Source organism: Budorcas taxicolor, chromosome 1 (assembly GCF_023091745.1).
Source record: "Budorcas taxicolor isolate Tak-1 chromosome 1, Takin1.1, whole genome shotgun sequence".
Classification (NCBI taxonomy): Eukaryota; Metazoa; Chordata; class Mammalia; order Artiodactyla; family Bovidae; genus Budorcas; species Budorcas taxicolor.
Window position 1 is genome coordinate 89,611,168 of NC_068910.1, and position 19,527 is coordinate 89,630,694.

General features: G+C 34.6%; 1 protein-coding gene across 1 annotated transcript in view; it reads left to right on the plus strand.

Moving 5' to 3' along the window:
- The window catches only part of ROBO2 (roundabout guidance receptor 2), a 651,843-nt gene that overhangs the window by 500,497 nt on the left and 131,819 nt on the right, over nucleotides 1-19,527 (plus strand). The window contains exons 6-7 of the mRNA XM_052644742.1: nucleotides 11,142-11,269; nucleotides 15,993-16,004. Coding sequence (XP_052500702.1) covers nucleotides 11,142-11,269; nucleotides 15,993-16,004 — 140 coding nt within the window. The remainder of the gene's footprint in view (nucleotides 1-11,141; nucleotides 11,270-15,992; nucleotides 16,005-19,527) is intronic.

Sequence of the window (19,527 nt, forward strand, 5' to 3'; positions counted from 1 at the left end):
AAAATTATCACAATAATACTTGAGTATTAAGGATAATCTTGAAAATAATTCAACATTCCTTTCTGATATTATGAACCAAATAAAAATCCCAATGTCTCTAGAATGGTTTGAATTTAATTTCGTGAGTGTGGAAAGACAAGTACATGATTTGATAGTATATAGGTACATATCTTTACATATGTATACTATTATGCGTGCATACGCTAAGTCACTTCAGTAGTGTCCGACTCGTTGCAGCTCTGTAGACCATAGCCCACCAGACTCTTCTGTCCATGGGATTCTCCAGGCATGAATGGGTTGCCATGCCCTCCTCCAGGGGATCTTCCCAACCCAGAGATCAAACCCATGTCTCTTAGGTCTCCTGCAGTGGCAGGAGGGTTCTTTACTACTAGTGCAACCTGGGAAGCCCAATATCAATACATAATAGAGGTTATCCTAGGCAAATACAACCAAAAGGCAGTGGGACAATGAAAGTGTTGATATGAAGGAGTGCTAGTTATGGAAGAAGAGTTCCAGTTTGTAAACTAATTACTAGAGTAGGAATCATATAAAATTTTAACAGAATCAGATATCTGAACTTCAGATTTCAAGGCAGAGCCATTCCAGTTGAGGACAGATTCCAGAATCTTGCTATGAGACAATGGCAAAGCGAGATGGAGACAATATCTCTGAAGGGCGGACATGGGAGAAGTGATGGGCAGCTGTGGGAAGTCTTACATGACGTGTATTGGGCATTTTCCGTATGCCAGGTTCTGGTCTCAACACTCTGAATGTATTAACTCATTAAATCCTTACAACAGCCCTAGGAAGTAGGTCCTTAGACTAAATGTCATGTTTGTCAACTAGAAATTCCAAAGATTCCATTTGAAAACTGGATAACAAGATTGCTGTCCAATAGAAGAGGGCTTTTGTTTTGCTTTTAAAATTTTGTTTTGAGGATATGTAACTCTTTCCAAAATAAAAATTATGTTTTTAGTAACTCAGGCTCTGGGTAGTTATTTGGAATGTCTGGAAGATATTCTCACTTTCTCTCTTCCTCCATCCATACACAGACCCACAGGAGAAAGCTAGATTTCCATTAATGCATGGAGGTGAAGGTGAAAATCTGAGATAGAATATAAGATAGTTTTACTAGTCAGCAAACAGATAGTTCAGAAAGCACACTGAAAAATTTTACGAAGAGGACCACAGAAGAAAAATTGTGAGGGGTTATATCAGAGGAGACAAAACTCACTGCGGAGGAGGTAAAAATGAGAGAATAAGATGACAGAAAAATATGGAAACTTGGATGGAGACCAGGGATATCAGGCTGTGAATTTCACATGCGTCCACAGGTTTACCGAGAGAATTAATTGTTGGAGTCTAGAAGGTCTGCCACAGGTGAAGATGGAAGAGACAGGAACACTCAACAGACAGCCATAGCTTCCGTGATTCAGACTTGGAGGACTTTTAGTTTGGGGTGAGCAGGGTGCTTTGGCCTTTGTGGAAGGACTCAGCTGTAGTTTGGTTTAATTGCCCCATCTCCAGACTGAGGCTCTGGTTCCAAGATGGTCAATGTCTGGGATCCCTGGCAGTCATTCAAGGCCTTGTTGTTCTGGCCAAGTTATCCTTTGGTATGAAATGTGCTTTGTGTTAAGTCAACTGTTGTTATATTCTTATGGGTATTTTAGATATCTTTTTTTGTTTGCTTCTTTCCTCTTAGCTTTTTAGTTAGAAAACACTGAAACTTCTAATCTCTAAAGAGAGACTAGAAGAGGTGTTTTCTACTGGTGGGTCAAGCTCACAAGGATGGAGCCAGCTTTGGTGAAGATGAAAATGACAAGGATAGCATTTACTAAAAGCAAAAAATAAAAGGATAAAATATTGTTTGGTTAATGAAGACAGAGTCAGAGTGGCATCATGTTTCAAGTTTCATTTTAGCTTTCAGTATAAGCTTCCAGAAGAGAATAGCAAGTTCTGCTCGGGGACCACTTTTCTCTACAGTTTCCCAACAAGTCTAATCTGAAAATCTTGTTTTCTTTCCTTCCTCAATGAATGTTATGTGAATTGTAATTTTTAAAAGATATCTGTTCTTCATACTGCTCTTAAGTGCTTTGCTCAGTCTTCGTTACAAAACCTGTAAGAATCAAGTTTCATTCCCCCAAACTGTAAACATTAGCCTGCATTGTAATTGTAGATAAAAAGAAGAGAGTGACCCTCATAGGCTATCACGTACAGACAACTTCACTTGATATCCCTTTGCCCACAAAATAATGGCTTATTGTGTTCATTTCAGGGTTCCAGCTCTCAATTGTGATTTAAAAGCTTGACTTTAGAACACACTTTAAATATTATAGATTAAGAAAATATCACCTGGGATCTAGGCTACCAAGAAGTGCTTATGTTAGTTTTAATGACAGTTTCAAGTATAGTCTATGGAAGGATTTTCTTTGAAACATTGTGAGCAGAGAGATCATTTTAGGAAAATTGATACACTTTTCCTTTTTTCAACTGCCAAATGTGAAAGAAGCAAAAGATTTAAATTTCTCTGAGAAGGTTTATGTTGTATAAAAGAAAGCTTTGAGAAGTTGTGAGATTCTGATATGTACTCTTTTTGAGCAATTGAAACATACCAGTGCGTTCTAATTGGCTGCATCTCTATGTTCTCTGTAATCTGTATAGTGGTATTGATCAGTTGATCGGTATGACTCTAATTATTAGTAAATGATTCCATTAGATTAGTGAGTGATTTTTTATCATAAAAATTCTTTTGTTGAAAACAAGGCAATAGAATTTATCTTAACAAGGCAATAACATTATCATATTAAAGCTCCATAGTTAAATGTTCATTGAATTTGGAATAACAGAATGCCTATTGTTGCAGACGTTTCTTTATTTTCTGAAAGAATCTAAAAGGTGTCAGGTGACCTTCAGCTTGTTTGATTGAGTGCAAGTACTTTGAAAACTGAAGACTAACTTTTCAAGTCTTCCTAAAAGGAAAAAAACATTTACTTCTGTAGACATTAAATATTTCCTGGTTCAATTCATAGTTTTTACAATTGGCCAACTTAATGATTAATAAAGCAGATACGTAATAAAATTTTAAGTGCTGATTCAAAACACTCATTCTAGAATTGAAGCCAGACATGTTATAACAAGGAGCAGTAGGTGATTTCAAAAACTAAAAATGCTGAGGATATAAATTTCCTTCATGAAAAACAAAGGTGCTTTTGAGATGAGAATGTTCATTCAGGAAGTTTTATTAGTGCAGAGCCCTCCCATAATTCAAACAAGGCAATGAGATACAAGGACTTGAACTGAACATAGTAGAATTCCAGTTTGTAATAGGAAATGTAGTGTATTTCCTTTTGTCTTTTCTCTTCCCAAATTCTGTAGCCAACTGTGGAAGATTTGGAGGAGGTGGTCCTTATATTATCTTAATTATATTCATAAAACTCAGAAAATCATTAGAAGTCCCTATTCTAGAAGCCTAAGGTACACTGGGGATTGCAGAGTATGAGAAATGTATAACATGTCGTTATGTTGTAAAATACTGCCAGTTTTCAAAATCCTTTTTTGGTATTTTCAAAGTAAATTTAAATTTAGGAATCTTCCCACTGGTTGTGAGAGAAGGTTTCTTTAGCAGGAAGAAATAAGATAAATACTTTCATTTAAATTTGGAAGCGATTTTAGAATACTTTAAGAAGGTACTTTGTTTATTAAAAATCAATAATATTTTCTTTTGACACACTTTTAAGAATATTCATTCAATGTAAGATCACACACAAACATAACATTGCATACAAACTGTTGCTTTAAGTATTAAAATAAATTTATTTTGCTTTGTTTATTATTTAGCAGAACAGATGGTAGTGGTTTGACACAATTCAGTTCTCTTTTTCTCTTGTTGTTTTCTTTTGGGGAAAAGAAAAAAAAAGCACAAAAACCAGAGCTTCTTTTCCCACTTTGTCACAGCTGGTTGCCAATCAATCTCAATTCACAGTACAGTGATGATAGCACATGATGTCCAGGGGCCAGATATGATTGGGTTACAGTTTTCAGCAATGTTTCATATCAGGCAAAAAAAAAAAAAAGATATCTTTATAGTGGGAACTGTCAGCACATGACTGTACCACTGTCATTAATCAAATCTGGCAACAATGACTGCATTTATACAGGTCTGAGACTGGCATATTTCACAATCAGAATCACTGAATTTTTGTTAGGATTTCCTCACCAGTAAAGTTTTTTCACGTTTGTTTTTTTCTTATTTTTGATAAAGTCAGAAAATACCTCCTGCATATTGATCATATCTGAAAACTAGCTCTTTTATACCAAAGTATGCTCTGGTTACTACAAATTTATTCTCCACTATGAAGAAGGGGCTTCCCAGGTGGCTCTGTGGTAAAAAAAAAAAAAAAAAAATTCCAGTGCAGGAGATGGAGGAGACATGGGTTTGATCCTTGGGTTGGGAAGAAGCTCTGGAGAAGGAAATGGCAACCTACTCCTGCAGTCTTGCCTGGGAAACCCATGGACAGAGGAGCCTAGCCGGCTACAGTCGATGGGGTTGCAAAAGAGTCAGATAGGACTTAGCGACAAAACAACAGCAATGTAAAGAAGGCTAAGAGCTAATCAGAAAATTTTAGCTACATTAGATTGTTTAATAAAACAGTAATTTTAAACTGTATATATTTTGGGAAACACACTTGTGAACCTTCTATGATTACAGTTGGTTTTAGAGTAACACTGAGAAAAAAATACTGATAAAAGTTACTTTCTGGAGTTTTTAGATACAGAGTCTGATGGAGAAATACACACCTGCCCAGAGCACATGCACACACAGCAGTAAACACACATCAAATGAAAAATGTGTGTTGCTCTGTGTTAGAAAAAATGAATGGACACTGAGGCACAGGACATCGATTTCAATCTATTTATAACTCGAGACCACAATCTCAGTATCTTCTTTTATAAAATGGTATTTGGAAATAGGCATTTTCTCTAAGTCATTTATTGTTGTGAAATCTTATATGAATCTCAGCTGTAAACTGTAAAGGTCTCATTAAATATAAGGATCTGTTATTTATAATCACTTATGTTAGTAATATTTGCTCTTTAGGGAAAATTAATATTTCCCCAGTTATCCAATCAAATAGTGTAAAGCATCAATGAGATTATTATTACCAGAAAGAAATAAAAGAAATAAGGTCACAGTTATTGGACCTGTGGAGATATTTGACATCTAATCACTTGTGAAACATGTACTTTTAGGAGGCAAATTATTGTCTCAGAGACATCGTGACCTGTTAGAGAAAGCAGAGACTGGTAGTATATAGTCATGACGATTTTCCCCCTGACTATAATTGTCTCAACATGTGTGGCCGTGGGAAAGGAACTTTATCATATTTTGCCTCAGATTGCCTAAATGTGAAAGTAGCAATGAGCCAAATATGTTTACTTCTTTCCGGGTTTTGAAGCTACTTACACATAATTTCTTTAAAACCAACCCTCATATATCTTAAATTTTTGGAGGTTAGAGCTGATTTGATCATGATTATATGTTGATCGTTCCTCTGACCTGAGATGCAGCTTACTGTGGAAACTGACAAAGGTCCCGTGACATGCTTGGTCTCCTGGACTGTGGGTGTTGTCAGGGCTCAGGCTCCAGACTGGCACTGTGTTTCAAGCATGTTGGAAGGAGCAGCGCTGTCTCCAGTGGTACAGTTGAATTAGATCCCTGTAGGCACTTTTATGAAGATGAAAAAGTGTGTACTTTGGAGGAAGACAGACCTTGAATTCCAAATTTCTATGTAAAAGTGTCAAAATTTTAAATATCAGTTATTTAATAACCTTAAAACATTAGCAAACCAACACACACACACACACACACACACACACACACACACACACACACAACTTGCTTTCATACAGATTTCAGTCCACAAATGAGCACACTGCAATTAGGATTTTACAGTATCTAGTGTAAATTTCTGTAGTCATACCATGAGGCTTGAAATTCTAGTAACAACTCAATTTTGTGGGAGCAGCTGCCATTTGGGTAGTATATCCTTTTAATTTCCCTCTATAGAATAATTTATCATGACTTTTTAAAAAATAAATCTTTATACTTTCTCTTCATTGAAAGTTGCAACCACTGTAATATAGTTGATGAAGAATGTGCCAGGAGAGCTAGTATTTAATATAGTCTAAACTTTTGCTACCAATGAATTCCTAGACTCTGAATAGCAAAGTGTTATATTTGTAATCTTAAAACGAGGACATTATACTAGATACAATAACTTTTCAATTTTTCCCTGTGTCTTAGAATTTATAATCTGCTGCTTTCTAGGAATAACCAGTATCCATGTATTCTCTTATATTTTCATAATTAAACATCCTTTTCCCCCTCTTATCCTAGAAGTATTTTATTTAAGCTTTAAGAATTCTTCTTTAAGATTGATATTTGGGGATTTTTCTAAGTATTTCCGTGTTCACAGATTCATATTCTTCATGGTTTTCTAGACTTAAATAGTATTTTTTGAAGTTATTATTTTTACACATGAAGAATTTACACATGAAGTGTTGTCACCTTTTCAATTTTGTGTCTGTAATTCCTTTCTTGATATGTAGGGAGTAAAACTGAACATTATATTCCAGGTTCCACTATGCCATATTTTATAAAAGTGTAAAAATAAACTATATAATTTCTGGTTGAAGTTTATATGCCTAAAATGTCTAATTTTCTAAATAGGATATAGTAACTTTATTTCTTACCTACCAAAATTTTTATGAGAATATATTAAAAAGTGCATTTAAGAATACCATGTAAATACATTTTATTGTCATTATTTTAATAATACATGTAATTAAAACCACTCTAGTTGCTGAAATAATTTTAATATTCTCAAAAGAATTGAACAAAGCACAAAACTTTACTTGGTTCTCCTGTAGTCCTCACAATTGTTTGAAATAGTCTTCTAGAATTATTTCATTTATTTTGGTGCAGAGAGTTTTGTTTTTCATGTTACTAATTTACATACAGAAATTTATAATGATAATATGTAACTCAAGTGTCTAGATTGCTGGTCGGGATTTGCTGACTCGTTTATTTTAACTCTATCTCCATAGTAGCATTTATGTATGAAGTTTTCTGAGTGTTAACATTTATAATATTTTGTTTGAGTTAACCTACACTTCAGAACCAATTGCTGATATATAAAACTAATAACATTACTTTGTTTCTTGATATAGTAGAGTTCTGTATTTCATGTTAATTTACCTTTTAGTTTACCAATAACCATGCTATGAAAGAACTACTGAAGAATTTTAAGCATTTATTGCATGGTTCATGATATACTCAATAAGGATTTATTGAGCATATTCAAGATGTCAGGTGCTATTTGCTGGTCTTTGGGGTATATGGTTTGGAGCAAGAGAGAACCAGTTATTGTTCTCATGGAGCATACATGCTCTTGAAAACTAGGAAGACAAAAAAGTGAAAGTGAAGTTGCTCAGTCGTGTCCAACTCTTTGGGACCCCATGGACTGTAGCCCACCAAGCTCCTCCGTCCATGGGATTCTCCAGGCAAGAATACTGGAGTGGGTTGCCATTTCTTTCTCCAGGGGATCTTCCCGACCCAGGCATCAAACCCAGGTCTCCCGCACTGCAGGCAGACGCTTTAACCTCTGAGCCAGCAGGGAAGCCCAGGAAGACAATAAACAAGCAAGTAAATGCTTGATAGAGCGATACTCTGTGAAGATAAAAAGTATTAAATGTAACAAAAATGTGAAAACAATAAAAACAACTAAAAATAATTTTAGAATGTAACTGATGAGCAGAGAATTACTTTACATTGTTTGGACAGGAAGACATCTTTGAGTGAATATCTGGACTATCTTGAAAGTCAAGAATGGTCAGCAGTGAACACTGCAGGGGAAGGGCATTCCCTGAAATTATAAGAGAAGTACAAAGAAACAGTAATAATTAGGTAGTTATGTTGAACAAAGGGATAAAGGCCACATGGTTAGAAGAAAGTGAGCAAGAAGTTGGATAGATCATCATCAGAAAGGCTCGAAAACTAGAGTCTGCTCTTAAACACTTGGTTATGCTCTTGAATGTTAAAAGCTCTATGTTGGGACTGTGGCTGTAGTAATGAGTGAAGCAGACAGGATCTCACCTTTATCAGAATTTGGTTTATCAAAATAGACAATACAAAATGTGAGCAAGTGCAAAATGATTGGTGTAGCAATCCTTTTTTTGTTAGTTTGTTCATTTGCTCTCTGGGGGTTGGTGGTGGGTTTTTGTTTGTTTTGTTTTGAGGAGGGAATAATCATAGTTTTCTAGTGAAGTAATGGATAGCTTCAGACATGAGTGATGGATGATAAGGCTTCCCTCATGACTTATGACATTGTAAATCAGTGAAAGTTTAACCCAAAACATGCAGACAGAAAAGGAACCACTACAATTGGAGGATGGAGGCTGAAGGAGCAAGGATTGTTGAGTTTAGTTGTCATACTTGGTTCATAAACATTACTGTTCATAGACAGAACTTTTATTAGGTCCATGCCTCAACTTGAAAATCAGGATAAGCAGTTTTATTCTTTTAGCTGAAGCTGGAAGTAGAAACAATCTAATTATAATAGTCTTCATTGAAAGCCTAAAATGGTTCTTGGTCCTTGAAGCAATACAAACTCAGTTACTTGTGATCAGTTCAGTTCAGTCTCTCAGTCGTGTCCGACTCTTTGTGACCCCATGAATCGCAGCTCGCCAGGCCTCCCTGTCCATCACCAACTCCCAGAGTTCACTCAGACTCACGTCCATTGAGTCCGTGATGCCATTGAGCCATCTCATCCTCTGTCGTCCCCTTCTCGTCATGCCCCCCAATCCCTCCCAGCATCAAAGTCTTTTCCAATGAGTCAACTCTTCGCATGAGGCGGCCAAAGTACTGGAGTTTCAGCTTTAGCATCATTCCCTCCAAAGAAATCCCGGGGCCGATCTCCTTTAGAATGGACTGGTTGGATCTCCTTGCAGTCCAAGGGACTCTCAAGAGTCTTCTCCAACACCACAGTTCAAAAGCATCAATTCTTCGGCTCTCAGCCTTCTTCACAGTCCAACTCTCACATCCATACATGACCACAGGAAAAACCATAGCCTTGACTAGATGGACCGTAGTTGGCAAAGTAATGTCTCTGCTTTTGAATATACTATCCAGGTTGGTCATAACTTTTCCTCCAAGGAGTAAGCATCTTTTAATTTCATGGCTGCAGTCACCATCTGCAGTGATTTTGGAGCCCAAAAAGATAAAGTCTGACACTGTTTCCACTGTTTCCCCATCTATTTGACATGAAGTGATGGGACCAGATGCCATGATCTTCATTTTCTGAATGCTGAGCTTTAAGCCAAATTTTTCACTTTCCACTTTCACTTTCATCAAGAGGCTTTTTAGTTCCTCTTCACTTTCTGCCATAAGGGTGGTGTTATCTGCATATCTGAGGTTATTGATATTTCTCCTGGCAATCTTAATTCCAGCTTGTGTTTCTTTCAGTCCAGCATTTCTCATGATGTACTCTGCATATCAGTTAAATGAGCAGTGTACAATATACAGCCTTGACGTACTCCTTTTCCTATTTGGAACCAGTGTGTTGTTCCATGCCCAGTTCTGACTGTTTCTTCTTGACCTGCATGCAGATTTCTCAGGAGGCAAGTCAGGTGGTCTGGTATTCCCATTTCTTGAAGAATTTTCCAGTCTGTTGTGATCCACACAGTCAAAGGCTTAGGCATAGTCAATAAAGCAGAAACAGATGTCTTTCTGGAACTCTCTTGCTTTTGCCATGATCCAGCGGATGTTGGCAATTTGATCTCTGGTTCCTCTGCCTTTTCTAAAACCAGCTTGAACATCAGGGAGTTCATGGTTCACATATTGCTGAAGCCTGGCTTGGAGAATTTTGAGCATTACTTTACTAGCATGTGAGATGAGTGCAATTGTGCGGTAGTTTGAGCATTCTTGGCATTGCCTTTCTTTGGGGTTGGAATGAAAACTGACCTTTTCCAGTCCTGTGACCACTGCTGAGTTTTCCAAATTTGCTGGCATATTGAGTGCCGCACTTTCACAGCATCATCTTTCAGGATTTGAAATAGCTCAACTGGAATTCCATCACCTCCACTAGCTTTGTTCGTAGTAATGCTTTCTAAGGCCCACTTGACTTCACATTCCAGGATGTCTGACTCTAGGTGAGTGATCACGCCATCGTGATTATCTGGGTCGTGATCAGCTAGAACCAGTGAAGGTAATATTTTGAAAGTATAGCATTAACAGTGTTGTATGTATGGGAAAGACAGTCACTGTGATCAACTAGAAGCTATTGCAAAATTGTGTGGGTGAAATGACATCAGTGAAAATCAATGAGAAAAATCAAATATGAAAAAAATGTAAAGATAACTTCTTTATTTGAATAATTTCTTTGAATCTAATGAGCATATTCATGTGCAACCTCTTAAAAATTCATGTTAAAATTTTTTAGAATTTTTTTCTGCACTAGTATGTCAGTGTACTTGTTAAAGAATAGAAGTGTGACGGTAAATGTTTGTTAAAGAGCTGAAGGTGTGCATTTCCAGAAATCTCTCGAAGTCATGTTGATGTCTTAAATGTTAATGTTGCTAATTTAAAAGAGGATTACCCCTTCTTAATTGTTTTAGCCAAAGTCCCTTTTGTCAGTTTGCAAAAAACAAGAGAATTTTCTTCTTTAATATATATCAGCTCTATTATATTCGCAGTGCCTAAAAATAAATCATATATTTAAACTTAGTATAACTTACAAATTATAACTCACCAAGAAACTGAAACACACACTAATATACTAAGATCTATCAGAAAAAGCCAAAGTACTAATAATGCTGTTGATGGTTTTGATGCAGTCAGAGTTGTATAGACACCTAAATTATAGGTAATTGATAATCAAACAGCTAGAAATCAGATATGAAATTGTTGATCTTATTAGCAATACCTTTAATCAAAGTAGTGATACTTTATGACTGAATATTGTGTGTGTGTGTGTTTTATTTTAGGTAAAATATAATATAAAAGAGAAAAATGAAGGTGAATACTAAGTGTTGTCTAAATGCGACCAATGTTATTGAATAAAGCCAATCCATATTCTACACAGGTATGACATCAAAGATGATTACACACTGAGAATTAAAAAGGCAGTGAGTACAGATGAAGGCACATATATGTGTATTGCTGAAAATCGGGTTGGAAAAGTAGAAGCTTCTGCTACTCTCACAGTCCGAGGTAAGAGACTAAAGATGTGAAATATAACTGAACTAGCAGACTAATATTTGGTTAAATTGGTAAGTGAACTCATAATCAAAATAATAGCTTGCACTGTTTTATTAGTACATAAAATGCCTGGATTTTGTGTCCTCTCAATTTTTAATTGAAATAAACTTAATTTCAAATTTGGATTTGAAAGGATGTGCGTTTGAAGTGATTAATTTTTATTTAATAAATAACAGCTAACAGTTTAAAATTAAATCTTAAAAATAAAAAAGATGTACGCTAATCTTTTGTGTTTCCATTGTTTTGATCTGATTGCAGCTTTTGAATGTCACTGGTTTCAAAGATACTCAGTTTTCTGTTTACTAGATTGTCACTTTATACTAGGAGACAATTTTCTTGAAATTCTTTTTCATTTCAGCATTCAAAAAGCAATGTGGAAAAAAAAAAAAACAAACCTAACACTGCTTCCAAAGGTGGAAAATGGATACAAAGGAACACCCACATTGAGGAAATCTGATTTAGAGAGTGATTTGTGAAGTTCGTTGGCCTTAAATAATTGAAATAGTCAGTGCTGCTCTTGTATTAACTTTCTCTTTCTGGGTGTCATGCACTTTCTCAGTCATGGAATAATTTCCATTTACAGACTCCCTGCCATTGCTTATAAGGGAAAGAAAGCATTACTTAACCCTACAGTGAGCTAGAATGAATTAAGCGTCTTCCTGGTGGTGCGTGTTGATCCACAGGAGTAAATTATACAGCCCAAGGTACCAAACAGTACGTGTGCACAGCTACACTTACCTTTGCCAAATAGATATTACCCATGGCATTGTTTACACTCACGGGACTTAACAGAGATAGGCAAGTACATCCATTGCTCAGTCTTTCAGCCTTTCATCCCTCAGCTGATGCCTCTGCCTCCCATCACTCTCAATAAAGAAGTTTGACTGCAAGTTTACATCCACGTCTCTCAGTTGTATTTCACTTTGTCTAGTCAGACCTCAGCCTTGAGCAGTTTTACTCACAGTTTACACAAGATTAGGTGAAAGGCTTGGAAGAATTTGGATTGGCAAGAAGTATGTGAGGGATTCTCAGACTGGTCTTCTATCTGGTAAGAAAAATGATTTTTGCATAATGTATGATTTGGGCTTCCCTTGCGGCTCAGATGCAATGCAGGAGACCCAGGTTCGATCCTCGGGTCCGGAAGATCCCCTGGAGGAGGAAATGGTAACCCACTCCAGTATTCTTGCCTGGAAAATTCCATGGACAGAAGAGCCAGGGGTCGCAGAGAGTCAGGCGTGACTGAGCAACTAACACACATTATTTGGGCATCATATCATTAAAACAAAAACAAAAACAAAAAAAACTTATCTTCCTCCAGGTAACTATTAGGAGACATTGTGAATGTCTAGATGATTCTGGATACCTAGAAAAATATTGATGATTTCCAAACTTCTCAGTCACTCTGTTCCTCTTCCACTTAATTCATTTTTCTCCTTCCAGACATTCTAGGTTGGACACAGATGCAGAATAAATTTAAACAAAATTGGCAAGCCAGTTGCTTAAAAATATTTTCAATTCTTTAAAAAGCTACAATCATACACCAATTGAATATATATATATTTACTGATAATATATGAGCAAAATCTGAGAGCTTTGTAAGCCTATTCACTATGGTTAATCTACATTTTCTGGTACATTATATATATATATTTGTTTGCTTTTATCTAGTCAGCCCTTTGCAAAAGCAATTCACCTGACCATATTTCCCCCAAAGTTTGTTTGTTTACTTTTTCTGAAGTAAGTAGAAAAAATAAACAACTCACCAAGAGATGTTCTAGTCAAAAAATATTTGCTGACCAAACAAATGGTGAGAAATGTGAGGAGTTGTTTGTTTATAGAAGCAAGAGGGTTCCTTTTATACTTGAATGCTTGGATGAATGAGATTTGAAGTGGTCTGTTTGCTTTAAGATACTTTCCCAGCTAATTATTTTCATAATTTGTTGAAAGTTTCAGGTTTACTATTTCATTTAGCAAAGCATGCTCCTCCTCAATGGATGTTAGAAGTTAATGTACAAAACAAATACAAAGAGTTGTTTGTTCTCAATAGGACTTTTTTTAAAAGCAGCAAAGCTTAATGATCTCTCCCCTGATGTGTGTCCTAAAGATGCATTAGAGAGTTTAATCTATTTGGTATTTATTTTCATCTGACTAATGTGTCAAAAACAGGGTTAAAGAATAGAAATCCCCATAATATAATAGACTGTGGAGTAAAAATTGTTTAAAAACATTAGGAAAAGCAGTTGGGATTTCTCATGCTAAGAGGTTAACAGGAAAAAAAACATAATATCTGCAGCTTAGTATTTTGCACTCATTTTTCTATGCACGTAAATGAAATGTTCAACCCTTCTCTGGCTTGTTTTATCAGAACAGGGTCAACTGACCAAAGAGGGCCACATCGATTTTCATCCATTTAACTCAAGGACGCAGTTTAGTATAATTTGCTGATTTTGAAAACATCCACCTGCTGTTTTTATATTTTTTTTTCCAGGATGAAATGTTGCTTTGTGACAAAGACAATAAGTTTTATTGTGATGTTTCTGCTGAAATTTTATCATAATATTTACTTTATCCAACTTTGGAAAAGAAAAAGAAAGAAAGAAAGTTTTATAATCAAAATCTGAAACAGACTTACTCAGCTGTTTTCCACTTCAGAAGCATGGTGAAAATACACTATAAAATTAAACATAATAGCAAGTAGTTCTCTTTGCTGACTGGACAAACATAAAATTAGAAAAATATTTCTAGACAACAGTAAGCCTCCTGATATTTATATTCTTATCAAGTAATTCATGATCTGATAGAACTTTTTAACGTGGCTCCAAAATAAGTGAACACAAACTGCATATTTGTGAACACATTTTCCCCATTTTTTTAATTGCTTTAATTGGCTTTGCCTAAACAGAGCTTCATTAGGAAAACTTGAACAATTTCAAAAACTATTTCTAGAGCAATAAAGTTCTAATTTTATTGAAATTACCTGAGACTGAAACAGAAATGTATTTTCTTTCTTTAAAACATGATTTCTTACCATTTTTTTTTCTTTTCTCTCTTTAGACTCAAAATGGCTTTTTGTTTCTAAAGGAAACATGTTTCAGATTCAAAAGTGGCACCTGAAAAATAAAATTAAAAAATTAGAAACTAAGTTCTTTTTCTTCTACACATTTGCAAAACTGAGAACTCTTCTTCATTAGAATATGGCACAACCTTATTATGTTAGTCTGTTTTTGTGTTCTTAGTTGTTATTGTTGTGTGCCCCTCCAAAAACAGAAATTATTGTGTACAGTTCAGCTTACTTTCTTCCTCTTGCTGTAGGAAATCCTCTATAGACTCTAGGACACACTAAGAGTTTCACCAAGCTGAACTTTCACCAAGCTGAATTTTCATGCAGTTGCTATAATTGCTTTATTCTTCTTTGAATGGTCTTCCCCCTTTTAATTGTGAATAATATCCTAAGACCATGAATCTCATAGAGAAGAAGTTCCAGTACAGTTTCAAAGATTCCACAGAGCTAGAATTGTGATGTATTTGTTGAGTGAGTGAATAAATGTCTGTAAATGTGGTTTCAATGGCTGTATCTGTCTCACCATGCATTAGACGAAATCAAGACAAAACTGCTCATGAGTTTGAGGGTTACATTGTATTTGCACTAGAGCTTTATCCACTGGGATACGAGTGAAGCACTTGTTTGTTGAATAAATTTATATTTTGAAATGTAAGTTTTCGTAAAAGTTCAAATGCTACTAAATTGATTTCTTCTTCCTTTGAATAATGGGGCCATATGTTTTATATTTGTCTATTGCTTTTATACAAAGTGGTTTACTATCTAAATTGATTTGGCAATATTCTTTTTAAAGAAAGTATTATTAAGCCCATGTGTGTCTCTTTCAATTTCTGTGCATTTATAAAAGGGGTAGCCTATTTCAACTGATTTTAGTGATTGAAAGTTATGGAATAATAAAAAATAATAATTTGTTGAAGCAGCAGTTTGAAAGCCATTCTCAGTGTGAACAAGAATCAATTTGTCAGTCATTGTTTCCTGCCCTCTGCCAAAAAAAGAAAAGAGCTTAACAGTGGTTAGAGAGCTACTCAGTTGAAATCTCTAAGGATGTTCCAACGTATTTGTTATATTTTCATCCACCCTGTCCACGGATGAAAAGTGATGTGATCTTAACTTATTACTGGCTGAAAAGCAGTGTCAGGGGCTTTTTCTGTAGTCCCTGTAATGGTTCTGACTAACCATGCCTAAAATCCAATTGCTATTTAAATCAGACAGTGAGGCCTTCTCTTATTGACATGACATTTGCTAGTCTGTGACTTGAATAGTTATATTCATCAGGTTCTTAACTTTGGGATAACACAAGGCTGTTTAAAAAGATCTTTGAAATAATAACTGTAGTAAGTGATGACAATGATAAGACCTCATGTATAATATCTGTCAAATTGCTTAGAGTTAATCTCAACATGCAAAGTAATTGTTTTCTTAGACTTCTATTTATAATGTTCAGTTTTTATCAAGCTAGGACATCCTGTTCATACTTGAATAATGACACTAGAAATCACCCTACTGTCCATACTTAAATGTAACATTACACATCATGCATTCTGATAATTTTCTTTTCTTTCTTTTTTTTAATTTCTTTTTTATGTTCTCACCACACCATTGTAATGTCTACAGCTCGCCCTGTGGGTAAGTAGCCATCCTTCTATCCATTTCGCATGGCTTTGTACAATGCTTCATAGCTCATACATGTTAGGATATGACAGATTGAAATATATTTGTTCACCCCTGTTAAAATATTACTTGAGGGACTGTCTGCTGTAAAAGTTGCTTCTGACTTTTTCATCGCTTTACTAAACCATGTAGTTACTTTTTACTACTCTGCAATTAATAGGTAAAATTTTCATGTAAAAGAGTATGTGAATAGTGAATATTATATACTGTTAACTTTTCTTGAGAAAATTACACTTCAGTTTTCTTGAGTGAGTCAAATCATAATGTTTGATATTTGTTAAGATGAAAGATTATGAACTAGGTTAAGAAGTTGTATTATTTTATGCACATATATTTTAAGCTGCTTGGAGTCTCTGCTTTGTAAGGGTATTTTTTACTGCTGCACACTTATCTGCATGCCACTTAAACAAACTTTAGTAGAATGCTTCAAGTTTTTGTAAGTCAATGCTTACACCTAGAAGAAAAGGGAATGATGATCTGTGTTCTTTGGCATGAAAAATTGTTTGACTATACATTCTTCATTTGGCTTTGCAAAACTGAAATTAACAGCTTGTGCTTGCATTAATTTAAGTGGTAATTATTTTTAAACAAAGATAAAATATTTTTTTAATAAACTTTCTGTATGTCTCTTAAAGTTTAGCTTAACCTATCAAGAAATGTGTTTGAATAAAAGAAATCTTGGTAATTGTGATAAAAGTAAATAAATAGATATATGCTTAAATGGATTGCTTCTTTAATATACCAAGAGGTACTTTAATAAGTTTTTCAATTTGACAGAGCTATATAACTGGTTCACCTAACTTCAAAAGCTTCGTTAATATACTGGCTTGCCATTATTGACATTTGGTATACAGTCATCCAGACTCATAACCTTTTTCCCCCATTGGATGAAACATTCACAGACATTATTGTTATGTAATACCTTCTTATATAGATAGTAAATACAGTAAAAAGAACTTTGGCTTCCTAATCTGAATTTCTGTTCTGCTATTTCCAAGCAGTACTTCCTTTGTCAGTTACTCAACATTCCTAATCCCCAGTCACTTCCTGTATAAAATTGAGAGAAAAGCCCTTACTTATCAGAACTGATGTAGGAATAAATTGAATTCAAAATTGACCATATATGTGAAAAGTTTTGTATGTCAACATTGGTTTACACATTTCTAGTTTCTGAGACATATTATTTCACATTTCAGTATTTCTGGAATATACTTATGGCTTATCATCAATTTCAACATAAACCATAGACATTTTTTCCTTAAAACACCATTTAATTGATCATGATTTTTACAACTGGTGCTTTTAGAAGGTTAAGGAATATATTATAGTTTTTGCATTTGTAAGAATTCACATTGATAAGTTTACATATTTATGGTATGACATCAAAAATTAAGAAATAAGTGGGAAAGAATAAAATAATAACCTTGCAAATTAACAGGAAGAATCACATTAAATTATAGATATTTGTATATAAAATTTTATGCCAATAAACCATGATCACTTGATCTATATTATTTTGCAAGTTCCCCAAACACAGAACAATATGTTAATAATTTTCAGTATATAAAAACTCTTGAATAAAAATACATTGATTAGAAAATATAATGTATGCAGGGTATTAGATGTATTTGTCACCTACAAAGCAATTCAAAATTTATTTCTGTATTTATTCTTTTTCAAAATGATTTCTTAAATTCCCATTGGACGGGAACTAAAGAATAGCTTCTTGACACATTGTACTTTATTCTGGGAAAGCCTGTCATTTTATAAATCTTTCTTGAATGACATGACAATGTTGAGAGATATGAAGAACTATACTTTAAACTTGACAACTACTATTAATTTGGGAAAGTGAATGTTTGATATGCTTTTATTGGATCACCAAAGAAGACTGATAATGAGGAAATTATTTGCTTTTTCTTTTCATCAATTTCTTACATCAATTTTAATTCAGGAATTATAGATAAGGCAACTTTTATTGTAAGGTTAGAAGATACAAATTAAGTAAAATCTTGAATTAAATAGTCAGAGCTTGAAAAATACATTATTAATATGTTAGTAGACTAAATGTTTTTTAACTTTGAAACTTAGCAGTTGCATAAACAGTATTCTACAAAGTAGAAACCACAGAAAGCAGAGGAAAATCCATCTTGGATGCTAGTATAAACTATGTGAAGAAATATGTACCAAATATATAAGATTTAGAGAAAATTCAGTGGGTAGCTCCTGTCTAAAGCTTTTAAAAGAAAATTAGAAATATATGCAGATTCTGGAATACTTATAGATTCAGAAATCAATCATTACATTACATACCAGATGAAGCTTGGTAGTCTGTGGGGAAAGCCCTTTTAGAAATCATTGTAAACTTCCAAACTGGATAACTCTTATAAGCTGCATTTGAGTCAAAGAATTGGAAACTCTGTGCAATTTACAGTGGGAATAAACACCTTCTTTCCTGTACTTTTGAGAAGATAAAAAACACTCTTGAGTTTGAGGATCTTCAATGTGAAAAATCTTACTGAAAGCAAACAATCACATAAGTGCCAATGGCAGAAAGTGTTCTCAGATTTCACTTACTCATGTGCAATGTCATCAACACCTCCAAGAGTCCTGGAACCTAACTTCCTTAGTTATCTTTACCACAGAATCTTGACAAATGCCACTTTAATCCTTAAAAATCCACCGGCCCATTCTGTGATTTTGACTTTTCCCTGTCCCAATAGCATTTTTTATATGAGACGCAAAAGTATATCCTAGGGCATGGTTAAGTCTGAATGTTGAAATATTCATTTGTTTGTTTAGAAAACTCTTATGATGAGGGAACTAACAGAAGAAAAGGTTCTAAATAGGGATAAATATCTTGCTTCCTATGCCCATCTGTCTTATTTTCTATTGGAAGTCTTTCCCAAGCTTAAAAATAAAAAAAAGAACATCTATTTTGGAGATGGGCAACACATTTTTTTCCTAGCAGCAACTCAAAACATGATGAGTAATTTGGAAAAGAACTGTCAAATCTACCAGCTGCCTTGCGTGTGATGGTGAGGCCTGCTTCGTTTTGTGTCTTATGTACCATCTGCTACATACTGATTGCCTCCAGTATGGAAACTAAAAGCTGAGTATATCAGGTGAAACTCATTTAACATCAAAAACAAATTGACAATACACAACATTATAGAAATTTCCAATTATTTCCTAATTTAGTAACTCAAAAGTATGTTTCTTTCTATAGAATATAATTGGCCACACAGGAGTTTGTAAGTATAGAGGCATGTAAACGTTTCTGGCAAAATTTCCATCTTTTATTATTATTTTGAAGATGCAGCCACTGTATAGGGACATATTTTTTCAATCTTTGGTTAAACACAAAAATTAACATAACCTCATTTTAGAAAGTTCCGTTTCAAGTTGAAGTGGAGTTTTTTCTTTCCTATAACATGCTCTGAAGCATTTTATTGAGGCCACTAAAAGGTCCATAAAA